Source organism: Lepisma saccharinum, chromosome 3 (assembly GCF_977018435.1).
Source record: "Lepisma saccharinum chromosome 3, izLepSacc3.1, whole genome shotgun sequence".
NCBI lineage: Eukaryota > Metazoa > Arthropoda > Insecta > Zygentoma > Lepismatidae > Lepisma > Lepisma saccharinum.
In genome coordinates, this window is record NC_139231.1 from 102,718,478 (window position 1) to 102,733,222 (window position 14,745).

At 36.9% G+C, this 14,745-nt stretch overlaps 1 protein-coding gene across 1 annotated transcript in view; it reads right to left on the reverse strand.

Moving 5' to 3' along the window:
* HERC2 (E3 ubiquitin-protein ligase HERC2) overlaps window positions 1–14,745 on the reverse strand; it is a 186,885-nt gene that overhangs the window by 65,076 nt on the left and 107,064 nt on the right. Inside the window, exons 42-46 of the mRNA XM_083119057.1 lie at window positions 12,722–12,946; window positions 8,504–8,763; window positions 4,687–4,939; window positions 2,928–3,097; window positions 1,624–1,818 (exon numbers count right to left, since the gene is read on the reverse strand). Coding sequence (XP_082975183.1) covers window positions 1,624–1,818; window positions 2,928–3,097; window positions 4,687–4,939; window positions 8,504–8,763; window positions 12,722–12,946 — 1,103 coding nt within the window. The remainder of the gene's footprint in view (window positions 1–1,623; window positions 1,819–2,927; window positions 3,098–4,686; window positions 4,940–8,503; window positions 8,764–12,721; window positions 12,947–14,745) is intronic.

The window sequence follows — 14,745 nt, forward strand, 5'->3', positions numbered from 1 at the left end:
TAGACATTGTCAGTTTTTAATTAGTTTGTGACCATCAGAGGGCAGCTATATAGAAGGCATCCAGCATTCCTTTCTCTTTTTTTCATAACTTTTTAAACTTAACATTGTGTCTGTCTTCTACATTCACAAATAACTAATATTTACTTGATTTCTATTGCGTACAAGTTTATAAAATTAACAGGGATCTATTGAGATTAAGAACGCTGTATCAATGTCGATATTTGTTTTAAGTTGTTGATTTCGATTCGTTTTTGATATATGTGAGAAGATTGACTTAAAATGTCTTGTGTCAGACATCGAAAATGAGTTTATATCAAATGTTATAAAGTGAAATAATATTTTGGAAGTTGAGTTGTGTTGTTTAATTCTTGCAATGTAAGTATAATAACATTATGAAAACCAGTTGAGCGCTGAGGACTTGCAATTTAATTTTAAAATTGTGTTAAAGTCTGGTCATCCTCCACGTACAATATATATTCAGTGTGAAGTATCGTTGCAACGTCTTAACTACATTATTTCATTACAAAAAAAAAAAGAAAAAAGAAAAGGGAAAAAAAAGGTTTTTCGGTGGCAACATTTCAGCTTTACTTAGGAAGTTCTAATTAGTAATGATTTTACAAAATATAAAATCTTTTCACTTCATAAGTAAATAATTTTTCTTGTATGTACGCATTGCTTGCATTGTAGAATTATTTCTCTTGTAGTCTACTGTTATTATGAAAATGGTAACATAGACCCACTATGGAATTTTCTTTTTCACAAGTGCAGTTAGCCACCATCTTTAAAATTTAATGTAACGGAAAACATCAAGATACTCTGTGAAAGCAATGATGATTTTGAATTGCCTGATGATATTTGGGATTCATAATTTTTAAATAAAAAATAATGTGATTAAAATTTTCATCTGAAATAAAAATAAAACAGAGTGATTGTTTCTAACAGTTAGGTTGCTATATTACAACAATGTAACATTTGACAACATCAATTGTATAACTGTTTCTATTTTATTTAAAAAAAATTTAACCATTGAACTGTATCTTTTTACATTGGCCAAAGTCGACAGTGTTTTGTTTGACAGGGTCAGAAAAAGAAGAAGAAGAACTGTATCTTTAATCAAACTAAAAATAAATGTCTGATGAAGGGAGTGTGTGTTCTCCTGTAAACGTCACAACGAAAAACTGTGTTTTTATGCTTGTAATAACCGTAGACTACAAGAAAAATAATTCATAAGTAAAGCTGTAATGTTGATACATGAAATTTTTATGCTTTATCCTTGTACTGAAATAAAGATATTGGTGGCAACAGTAATGTGTACCATCAAGAAGATTAATTTCTTAATATAATGGAAGTTTCTATTCTTCTCTGCCTCCCCTGGAGCAAAACAAAGCTTTGTTGAAAATTTGAGGATTTAATACTGTGTCATGTGTCGAATTTGATCAACATTTTTAATCAGGTACTAATTAACAGATGGGAGTTCCTTCAAATCTTTCTCAGTTAAACTATTTGTCCTTTGTAAATTACAGTACAGGCAAAATACAGCAATATGCAAATATCTGCTGCTGAAGTGTACAAAAAGTGAAGAACAAGTAACAAGAGTACAAGCACATTACATTTTTTTCTTACCTGGACATTGAGATCATGCAACCCTTCCCTATCAATTTTAATGACTCTTCCTATATCCCCTTCATGTACTTCTTCGTAAGTTCTACAGCATCGCACCATCATTCCTGGGGCTATTGTGTCACGCACATACATAGCATATTCATCATTGCTGTGGAAATCTGGACGGCGACTATATCCATCAGATGGTGGAGCAGTCTACAAAATTAATGTACACATTAACACACTGAAGCATATAAAAGACTGTACATGTAACATTTTAATGGTATATTAATTATGTATATCCCATCTGAGTACTAAATAAATGCTTATATGCTAAGGTTGACAGAGAGTTGAAAAAAAAACAATCTGGGTTCAGAAAGGTAAAAGGTACAACAAATGCAATTGGAATACTGCAGACAATTGGCTAAATGTAGATAAAGAAAGGAAAGCAAGTACTTATAATATTCTTGGATGTGGATTTGATAGCATGAATTGTGAAACTTACTGAGGTACTGGAAAGGATTTGCGTAGATTAGAAACAGAGGAGAGACTGAAGCAATATATACACATGAAACAATGTGTAAAAGTGAGAGTAGGAGAAAAAATGACAGAGGGAAATGAAATCGGGAGGAGTGCAGCAAGGATGTTGCCAATCATCTACACTATTCAACATCTACTTTGAAGAATTAGTTAAGAACTGTTTCAAGAATATGGAAGTGAAAATAATAGGGAGAAGAATAAAATGCATATTACTTGCATGAAATTTAGAAATTTCATGTAAGTAATTTTAAACTGCATTTACAGCATCCATCATGAAAAATGCATATGTTTTGCAGATGACGTGGCCTTGTTAGCAGAAGATGAAAGAATGGTGAATAGTATGTTAGAAGACTTAAATATGCACTGTGATCAGTTCAAGATGAAAATGAATGTGAACAAGATAAAGGCAATGGTTACTGGCAAGAAACCAAGGAAAACTAATGTGAACATTTGAGGCCAAACTACTGAATAAGTTAACAGCTTCAGATACCTGTGATGTACCATAACATAAGTAGTGACATGAGCTTCGGTCCAGAAGTCAAAGTGATAATAGCAATGGTAAAAGAAGCCCTTAATAGAAGAAGTGTGTTTTATGGACCATTGGACAAACAAGAAAGAGACTAATGAATAATTTTATTTCTGATACCGAAATCACTGGTATCAGTCAATAATAAAAATAATAAATATAAGGAATGTTTAAAAAAAGGCATCACACATTTAATAAATTATTCAAGTGAATTTTATTTAAAAATATTCTGCCTCTCAAAAGAATTAAAATATTTTACCGTCTCATTGCTGAATGGATTTATGTCCTCAAAATCCTCAGACACAGAGTCAGTATCAGAGAAACACTCAAAGGATGACAAAGTTTCTGTGTCAGAGAGTATTTGATCCTGATGTTCCAGCAGCCAGCCTACCAGTGTTTCTGGACTGGGAGTGATGTCACTAATTCCTCCTATAAAAATAAACAAATAAAAATATTAAGAATAACAATTCACACATCGCAATGTGTTAATTATACCTTATTGTCTTAATCACACTTTCACAACTTTTTAAACAGTCAAAAGTACAAAATCTAATTAAGAATGTCAAAGCTTCATGCACAAGTTTAGTACATACATGCATAGAAATTGCGTATAACACCGCCGACCTTCAAAGATGAGGAATCAGCAGGCACGGGAGTTTAACAGGAAATAGTAGGAAATAAAACAAAAAGTCAGCATTAACTAGGAGAATGGTTGGGTGCAAGATAGAACATGCACAGCCGGCTAACTTTCGTAAATTTGAATCTTGCTTAAATAGATCTCGAGGGCACATATAGTATGATTGTCTTAGAGTACGGAGTCATAGTCTGATTATCGATTGATACGCAAAAGAGTTACCGCGGGAGTGGTGCGCCATCATCGTTTAATTTCAGGGACTGTGCCTGCACAGGAGAACCGAGGGAGATGATCTTCAAGTCTAGAATCAGAGGTAACTAACATCCTTTTCTCTTACATCATGACTCTGCCAGTCCAGTCAAAGGAAGTGTTTTATGCCTAAATGTTGTACACGTTACCCTAATTTCTCAGGGGTGTTACCCCATGCATATAAAAGTACCTCTCACATAAGAGAATAGCTTTAGGTTGGCATAGCCTAGATCCTGATCCCTAACAATCCTGTAGGGGTTTTATACGATTGTAAACATTCTGAAGAAATTCTAAATTCAGCTAATTTTCTTTTCATCACAATATAACACATGATTTCCTTGTGCGTCAATTTAAGCATTCATAGCTTATCATACATTTTTCTATGTAGCTTTAACATGAAAAATAGATAAATTTATTCTATGTTGATTACACAAAATGATAACAATACATTATAACAATGTGCTTAAAGCAGGGTGTAAACAGTTTGCCCTTCACATTATTATTGTAAATTGCATAACATATTTGAAAGGATCGGGTATATAAACATAGTAAGTGAAATTTTTTGTCATTATTGAGTTTATTAAGCAGAAATGTGATTAGAAACTAAACTGTAAATAAATTGTTTTTGTGTTGTGTTTACCAATTTCAGAAGGGTTCAATAAGCTCAATGCAAATTGCATGGCATGGCAATTACACGTGAAAATTGAATGATGGTTCATTTTACTTTGTAACTCAATAATAACCAAAATGTCACTTATCATGTTTTACTCCCAAGCCCTTCATTTGAAACTCTTCAGAATAGTAGGGAAGAGCAGAAGAGAGAGAGACTAAGGAACGAGGTAGTACTGAAGATGCAGAAAAGAATCAAAAGAGGGCATGGTTTGGGCATACGAAAAGGGTAGAGCCAGGACTTCCAGTGAGGGTATACTCTGGACAAATAGTGGTATAAGGGTAACAACAAGGTTTCAGTGGAAAGAGCAGTTAACGAAGTATCTGAAAAGAAGGGGGCAGGATTGGAACATAGCAGAAAGATGGTTGCCACAGACTGGAAACACTGATTTGAATGAACTGTTCATCATGTATGAATTTTCAAATACATCTCTGAAGCCAACATTTCTTAAGACAATTAACTAACCTAAAACCTTGATTGCATATTCAACACTTTTTCGTACAAATCCCATTTCCATGAGTTGCTTCACCAGAGGAGAAGGTGGAGGAGATGGTGGTCTGACTTTCTTAGGCTTTCCCGTCTTATTGCCAGATGACATTGGGGAAGGCAATGAAGTATCACTAGCAGGTGTTGGAGCTTCGCTTGTATGTTGCGTTGGTATCTGGGTTGTTCTTTTAGCCTCTGATGCAAGAAACTGGCACAATATCAGAGCAGAAGCCTGAAAGGAAAAAAAATATAACAACCTCGACACTCTCAAAAAATAACAGATCACAAAAACCAAGCTGACTATTTTCAAGTGTATGAATTTTCAAATACGTCTCTGAAAATACATCTCTCAAAATGTATAGAAATGTTTTTAAAAATTTACGGAATGAGACCTTTTAACCTTTTGCCGCCCAAGCATCTCGAATGAGATACCCAAATGTAACCCTCACTGTCCCAAGCGTCTCGATCGAGACGCTGTGTCAAGGTCGTAGTTTTTACGTTATAACTTTTCTATTTTTGGCTAGAATTTCAATTTTATTTTTTTATATTGTTCCTAACACATGTATTTAACAGAAATGTTTTTTTGCATTTTTTTTGTCTTCATGAAAATGGAGGGGAAAAGGCGGGAAAAGGTACTTCTCTTTTGCGGCTCTTTTCAACGTCAAATTTTTGCCGATAAAGGAAGACGGGCTTTGTTGTTCTAAAGCAATGCTTTTCACTCCCGTCTGTTAACTGCATTCGAAGGAAACTTGTTTATCAGTATCCGATGTCAAAATGAAAGTTTTCCGTGAGGGTGCATGCAGGGGGTGCGGGGGGGAGGGGGAAGACTGGTTGTTGAATCTGCGTTGTGAGAATGGAATTTCGAAGCACGCTGAAGGAAACCTTTTTTTTTAGCACAAGTGTCCACAAGTTGTGACAGGGGTTACCCTGCATTGTCTAAAAATAGAATTTCGTCCGTGAATGTTGTGCATAGGTGTCGTTTTGTGCCCAAGTGCGAGGACATTTTTTGGGTGGTGACAATTTTTTAAAATAATTTTTGGGGGTTTTCTCCCTTCCCCCTCCATATATATGCCAAATTTGCATAAATTTTGCATTTTGTGCATTTTGACCTTTTTTTCGGGGGGGGGAACACCACTTTTTTTAAGAAAAGTATTTTTGAGGGGATTTCCCCCTTTCCCCCTCCATATGTATGCCGAATGTGCATAAATTATATATCGTTTGAATCTGTGATTCATTCTGCGTACAACGGTATATCTTTCATATCTCTAGGGCATTTAGTTTCTGAGCTATAGTCATTTCAAGGTACCGCTGCATTTTGAAACTTGAATCAGTTGCGTGCCCACCATTCCTTTTGGGGGTACAACTCAATTTACATTGGTCATACAACAATGATGCAAATATTTTTCTGTTTCTTACATTCCAGCGATAATTTCTATGTGCATTTTGAACTTTTCATATCCTTTTTTTCGGGGGGGGGGGGGCGAAACCCCATTTTTTAAAAGAAAAAGTATTTTCAGGGGACTTCCCCCCTTTCCCCCTCCATATATACGCCGAATGTGCATAAATTATATATCGTCTGAATCTGTGATTCATTCTGCGTACAACGGTATACCGTTCATATCTCCAGGGCAAATAGTCTCTGAGCTAAAGTCATTTCAAGGTACCACTGCATTTTGAAGCTTGAATCAGTGGTGTGCCGACCATTCCTTTTAGGGGTACAACTCAAGTTACATTGGTCATATGATAATAATGCAAATATTTTTGTGTTCCTTACATGTCAGCGATCATTTCCATGTGCATGTCGACACTGTCATGTACTTTTTCTTGGGGGAAGGGTGGGGGAAATAAATAATTTTTTCCGAAATTTTGGAATTTTGAGAGTTAGCCCCTCCCCCCTGCCACATATATGCCGAATTTGCATAAATTTCATATAGTCTGAATCTCTGGTTCATTCCGCGTACAACAGTATATCACTCATCTATCTAGGGCAATTAGTCTCCGATCTACACTCATTTAATTGAAACTCTGCATTTTGCTCAAAATCGGCTCGGTACCGAGAGGCTTACATGTGAAAATGGCCTTGGGCGCCAAAAGGTTAATCATTGAGAGTTGAAGTTTATTTTATTTTAGAATGAGTGGCTACAATTTTCACAAGGTACAGTGTTAATATTCCATCTCAGTATAGGTGCACTTAGAAGAAAAACAGACAATTCACTAAAAAAAAATACCTTGTCAGGGAATTCTTTGTGAAATTTAAATTTTATTTTTTTACTAATTCTGTTTCTCGAATGCCTACCATAATTTCCACAAGAGCACAATACTTTGGGGGGGAAAAACAACTGTGACTGTTTACAGTAAATATGATTTTTTTTTTGCGCAACACTGCATATTTGAAAAATGCATGCTAGATAATACCCCATCCCAAACGAGCTTAAACGTGGGAGAAGCTCCCATCATACTATGACAGATCATAAGTTCTCAAGTCGAAAATGTTGTATGTATAAAAAAATAATCACGCTGTACAAATTACAACTTTGCCAGCAATGTGTAAAAAGCCATAATGGCAATCACGCTGTATGAATTGTAACTTTGACAGCGATGTAAAGAAAAGCCATATTGGCAATCACATTGTATAAAATAGAGGAATAGCAGTGTGGAGATATCCTGTGGCTTAGCTTAATGGAGGCCATGGTTGTAAGCATGTCATTTCAAGCATGTTTGCATGTGAAAGTTAATAAAAGCCTGAAATTACTAACCCAGACTTGTTTTTGACATTTTGCATGAGTAAGCGTATGTGGTTTAAGCCTGAAAAGTAAAAATCCCAGTAAGAAAGTTGGTCCCCTGCAATTCTCCAGTTGCCAGAAGTGCTACGAGGATTGGTAGGCGGTCACAATACATAGCCATGGAGCAACAACCCACATTACATAATACAATGTTTGTCTCGAACTGAAGTTTGACATGACTCCTATTTCCCACTTAGCATGTTTTCTTTACATGTACTGACATCATAAAATTTGCCAGATGGCTGTTGAGTTGGATGACCAACTTTGTTTTTCTCTCTCGTCCATGGCAGTTTAGTCTACCATGGAAACTTGAACTTCTGGCGAATAACTTAGCATGCAACAAGATGGAGAGCTTTTGAAAGCAAAGGTGAGAATTTACAACAGGGCTCGACTGCATAGATGATTATGGATTAAAGAGAGGAAGGGTTTATGAAGAGTTTACCTACCTTGCTGATGTCATGTTGTATAAGAACTCCAACCTTACATTTTAATGTGAAGTTGTTTCCTCAAGAAATAATATAGTATATGAGGAGTATTTTAAGGCCACTTATTTGTAACATGAACTCCTTTTGTATATGCTTACAAGCTAAGTTACTTTTTATATCTCTTGTTTAATTAGGGGTGTAAGGATTGAGCCTTTCTGAAAACACCCAAATGACAACCTCTTTTTCACATAGTACACCCTAGACTGCATTTTGCAGACTAGCAAGGCTCTGGCGTCTGGACTCAAAGTCAGTTTAATTATCTGTGGGACTCATGTTGTGTTGTCCATGTATGTTTGTGAGTGTCTCTTCAATCCATTCATCCCGATCAACACAATTAGCCAAAAGTGGTAGAAAAATCATGTAAAATAAACTAAATCAATCAATCCATTGTTTAATCACACCTTCCAGGTACAAATATCACTGTAAGCAGGCAAAAAATATTTACTGTTCTCGTAAAGCTCGCACTGTTAGCATGAGATTCCAATTGCTTTAAATTGAGTCCTCTAAAGTAAGTACAAAATGCCATACCTCAAGCTCCTCCCTGCTGAACATTGCCTTTAGAGGTGAGGGTTGAGTAGCTTTTGCCATCAGTTTCTGGATAAGCAAGGTTTCCACTTTAGAATCCAGTTCATCTCCTTCAGAGAGAGCCTCAAGAGGGGAAGCTGATTCCAAGCATCGCCGTTTCAGCACACGCCGCAGTCTATTTTGGTGCTGGAACAGAACCCTCCCAGCATTCATAGCTGCCAACCGCTGCTGTTGATGTCTCAACAATGGAACGCTGATCTCACCTAGAAAAAATTAATACAAAAATGACATGGTTAAAAATGATTAAAAATTCTTAAGTTAGAACACAAATATAAGAAATTGAAGAAGGGAAACAAATTTATGCAATCAACAATGATTGCATCAACAATGAATTTGAATAAAACTAGTGTGGCTATTACGTAAGTGAAGTTTTGTGGTTTTTCGATTAATTTTGGAGGCTCACTGTCTTCATTCACTAAGGGTATGGCATCTGGAGCACGTCTGTGAAACACGAAACTTCACGTACATAATACTTAAATCGCGTTTACCGCATCCATCATGAATAGTGTGGCTAGTCTGGCAAAATCAGCTCATCAAGGTGGAACAGATTTCTTATTTACATGCAGCAGCTTTCTTTCAAGAATCTATTATTTCGAAGGTCTTCTACCTTATTTGTAGGTACATTGATGGTAATGAGTATAGCACACCTTATATATTATAATTAATAGGTTCCTCACTGGAAGCAGCACACAAATAGAAAGTTTCTTCCACCTTGGTAAAAAAAAACTGTGCTACATAATGAAAATCAACTTATTTTTAGAATTCAATTATAAAAGAGTAATACAGATTTCCAGATAATTTTTGAACCAATTTTTATATTTAACTTGTACTGATATACGTGATTGCAGTGGAACCTCAATTTTTATTCCCCAGATTTTACATTTTCTCCTTCCTGGTTCCAATAAGGCTGTGTTAAAAAAAAATATATATTTTTGACTTTTTCCTACTCTACAAACTCTTTAGTACAATTACTTACGTGAAATTTAGAAAATTTAAACCGCGTTTACCGCAACCATCATGAATTCTTTAGTACAAGTCCCCTGAAAAATGTATAACTGAAGTTCTGTATTTAACAGAAATATAATGCAATTTCTAATATGGCAAAAGTCGAAATGTTGTAAAAATTGTGTCTATGTATTGTACAGTCACGGACACTGCCAGCTTGTAATGAATGCATTGACTTTCAATGGAATCTTTACAAACCGGCTGTGTCCGTGACTACATGACCTCAGACATTTCACACTGGTACAGAAACAGTGTCCTCATATTTTTGAGAAGAAATAAAGTTATGAAAATTGAAGTTATTAGGAAAAGTAAGCTTCAAAAGCAACATAAAATGAATCAAATAAGAAAATTACAATACAGAGCTTCAAAAACACTTTGTTAGGATTTCTCTTCCAGCACAATTCTCTACAGCATTAAACTTTACAAAACTGTGTCTTCCATATAAAAAAATTGGAAGTAAAATACTGCATTTCAAAATTATGTGGAATTACTTTAAATATTGACTGAAAAGTGCTTTTGTAAAATTTACTGGTCATTTCAGATAAATCAGATTTTTGGATAAACACAAACAAAATCAACATATCAATGAATGTTTATTACAATACAGGAAAATCTCGTTAATACGATATTGGTTAATACGAAGTACCCTTTAATCCGAAGTTCTTCCCATTCCCCAGCCGATAAGATAGGATTTATAATGTATTTCAGTACGGATAAATCGAAATACGGATAATTTTTAATAAGAAGTTGTTTACAAGACCCTTCCGCAAAACTGGTTTCGCTTAATTCAAAGTAGACACCTGCGTAAGTCGACAAAAGAAGATCGAATGTGGAGAGAGCTTGGACGTTATTTTAACTTGACCTTGACATGTTTCCTTGTCCTAAGAGCTGCTGACAACTCGAGGGAAGCAGCCCAAAATGCCCGCTGGACATTGACATTCTTTGTCAATGCGCATGGGAGGTCAAGCTCTTTCCCCGTTGAATGCGCCACCTTGGAAATATTCACCAGTGCTAGATGAGAAATGCGAGATAAGATCGCACGAATGTTCCAAAATACAAGACACGTGGCGTCTGGAAGTCTCACCCATCTGTCTAGCTCTGAGCTCGAGATACAGCAATTTCCCGTGAGCGAGCAACTTTTGGCCTGGTAGCCGACAACTTCCGGTAACCACTTTCATTAAAAGCGTGTTCTTTGTGCCCTGTAGAACTTCATAAAAAAAAAAGGAAACTGTTACAGATAATCAAAGCCGCATAGGCCAACTAAAGATTGTCAACCTGCTTAATGCATTGTCATCTAGGTTTCCCGCAAAAGTTGACGTCGATCTTACGTATGTTGCAACTTCAGTTTCCCGCTTCATACGTTTCCCAACTGTGCCGGTCATAAAATTTGCCAAAACAGTGTTTCGTTGTCTGAGTGACTTCTCCCCTTTATCTATCAGCAAACCGGGGGGGGGGGGGGGGGGGGGTCCGTTGCTAATTGTTTTGGCCACGATTTTCTTGCTCATGTGCGCACACGGGCTCCTTTCCTTTGGCATCTAAAAAAAAAGCAAACAGTTCTGAATACCTTCTTTAAAACGAACAAAAACCGCATGATAAGTAAAAGAAAAGTGAACCCCTTCCTTCTCCTACAACAGGTCATTATCCGCCACTGGTGTGCATGGTAATGTTATAATTGCAGAATTCAGGTCCCTCTTTCTTGTTTGAATGCAGCTGTCTGGATAGGAAATATTGCCCGTATTATTGTCTGTTGCATGGTAAAAGGTAATGCAAGGATCATTTTTTTTTCACACTGCTGATAAAAGTTCGGTCTTCGACAACTGCGTTATCTTTAAAATGCCGATGATTTCCCTTCTGCCACCTGCTGCTCTAACTTCCAGCTGGTCTCATTGTGTTTACGCTGAAGCTGGCGCCAGTGTTTAGTCTAGCGTCTGGAAAGCTCTCGCTTGCGGATAACTGCAATGACTCATCCTGTGTGAAGGAATAAGCTTCATTGTTTTGAATCTCACAAAGCCATATAATCCCCGCTTTTCTTCAGAATCATTAGCGTGCAGCTGTTAAAAAAAAAAAAAAAAATAACCCGCAATGCTCAATGTAGGAATACGAGAGGAAAAGTTTTGGCGGAGCGAGTGTTTGACCTCCAGAATACTCTTCAAACCTACAATAAATTGTCGATTAATCTGAAAATACGCAAGTTTCGTAAAGCTTGTTTTTAGTTCATTTTATGCTGATGAGCTAAGCGGGACTAAATATACAGTTTAAAGTGGGATCCAAACCAGAGTGATTATCGAGTGCGGCACTGTTTCATGTGTCCTAGGATACACATTCAGTGCAAACAGATCGCAAGTTGTGTGTTTACTTTTTCAGAGTGGATTACAATGCAAGTTGAGGAAGAGTTTGAACTGATCCCTGTAAAGGGAGGGGGGGGGGGATATGAAGTTAACTGAAGCAAAGAATACGTAACGAAATTTACAGCCCCGAATTTTTTGTTTTGTGCCAGGGAAAGGTTGTCTTCTCTCCCAAGAGAATCTTCTCTTACCAGTTAATCCTGTAACGGACAATGTTCTAGTGAACGCACATAAAATCCAATATTCATTCTGTCCGATTATCTCTTGCTCGCGCCAGTGTGACTACTGTCAAGATTCTTCCGAGTTTCACTTCTTGCAATAAACGAGATTGTTTTCCTTTCCGTAGGTCTCCGTGCAAACGGGTTTCTTATGAATTAAAATTGTAAGAATTTCGTGGAAGACCAACGACTTTGCACAATTAAAAGAAAATACCATTTTTTATAAGACTTTTTGTCACGACATGCATCCCGTGCATAACCGGTTGTATAACTAGGCAGGATAAATGGTGTTAACCGTCTCCTTGGAATCTTTGCGTCCGCGTTAAGCTCCGTGTTCTCATTTTGTGTAACATTTTTTACTTTCTTTAAAACGTACAATATTATTATATAGTACATATAAAGCTTATTTTCTGAGCTACCACCAAGTATAAAACATCCTTTGTGGGGGTAATTTATACTCTACTTTATTTACACCTGAAAACAGGCGCCATCTTGAAAAGTTTGGATAACTCGAAGTCATTTAATACGAAGTTGACATTTTTTGGTCCCTTGAACTTCGTATTAACGAGGTTTTCCTGTACCTCTACACTCACCTGGACCTTGTCTGTTTCTTTCCTTTTCAACTTTATGGTCCCGTACACTAATTGAAACCAGAGCCACCCATGTCTGCAGCATATCTTCCGTCATTGGCATACCATCGAGATCAAATTTAATGGAGGGACATGCAGCAACATTAAGTAAGGAAAATCTCCTCATTTCTCCTGTCTCGTGTAGCTGGACACACAACTTTCCATGCTGGCTGATGCGACACACAGTACCTGCAATAAGTCAACATTGTCATTGCATAACCAAAAATTGTTAAAATGTAGGGAGGGACCAATATGAAATTTGTGTCAATATTAATAAGTACCAACACAGTAACCAATATTCTAGCTATCAGATATCAACTTAAAATTTGATAAGGGAGTTCATTCACCACCTTCATTCATAAATGTGAATAGATGGCTGCCAGGGGTTTTGTATTCGAAGGAGAAGATATGCATGGAACCCCAATTTTACATTCCAGGATTTTACATTTAACTTTGGTGGTCCCAATACAGCAAAATATTAAAAATATTTCCTAGAATTTTACATTTTTCTGAACTTTTCAGCCAGAGTACATGAATTAAATCTTCACATTGGTTAAAAAATAATTTTAACCAATTTTGTGATAGAATTTTGTATTAAATTGTAGGCAATTTACAGAAATATCAAATCGGTTAAATTGCTGGCAATACTGGCCGGTTCAAATCTGGGAACTTTTCTAATGTTGGAAGCGGCCCCAGCGCCCACCCAGTGTCGAATAATATGGGTACCTGGGGGGTAAAGGCGGTCAGGGGCATGATGCTGATCACATCACCCCCACTCATGACCGGATCAAGAAACTGTGGGGCGTTACCCCCACACCCCTATACACCTTCATGGCATGGTGCTATGCACAGGGGAGCACTTTACTTTACTTTTTTACTGATAAGAGTACATATTAATTATCCCACACAAATTAAGAAGTTTTGTTTCTGGACAGTAGTTAGAACTGAGAAAAACTTACAGATTACACTAAAAGAAGTACTGTATTTGCTTTTGGTGGTAAGGAAGGGTGGGAATTTAACTGCTTCATTATAAGCAAATACAGTCAGCTCTGGATTCTACGATCCCGGATATAACAAGACTCTTGAAGTAACGACCCTTTTCCTGGGAACCATGAAAAACTTGGAAAATTGGAAAAAAGTTAAAAAATTGAAGAAAAACGGCCAAAAAATACGGTTTTTGCACTCGTTTTGTGGGTCTGATCTAAAAATAGACACCACACCACGCTTGAGTGATATCCAATAGCACTTGACCTCTGTCTTCCCCTCACCCAAGCACACCATTGTTATCACTCATTTGATGGCCACTACCCAATATGCCAGGCTTGTTTTGCCATACGCGAGAAGAAATCAAATATGCTTGGATGTTATTTTAAATCGACCTTGACTTGTTTCCTTGCCCTAAGAGCTGCTGACAACTCACGAAGAGGGGGGGAGGGAAGCAGCCCAAAATAACTGCTGGACTTGCAGTCTTTGTCAATGTATATGGCAGGTCAAGCTCTTTAATCAATAAATACACCACCATGAGAAATGAGAGATAAGATCGCAGGAATGTTCCAAAATACAGACGTGAGGTGCCTGGAAGTATGGGGGATCTGTCCAGCTCTGACCTAGAGTTTCAGCATGTTCCCGGTGCGTGAGTAACTCTTGTCCTTGTAGCTGACAACTTTCGGTAACCACTTTCATTCAAAACGTGTTCTTTGTTCTCTGTAACACTTCATAAAAAGGCAAAACTGTTAGAGATAATCGAAGCCACATAGGCCAACTAAAGATCGTCAACCCACTTAATGCATTGTCATCCAGGTTTCCGCAAAAGTTTACTTTGATCTTTTGTACATAATGACTCCCGTTTCCCACTTCATACGTTTTCATAACTGTGCCAATGTCCTAATATTTGCCTAAAAAGTGTTCCGTTGGCTGAGTGACTTCTCCCTCTTTTCCTCTCAGCAAATGTGTAATGATGCGATCATTACTGGATCCTTTTTTATGTT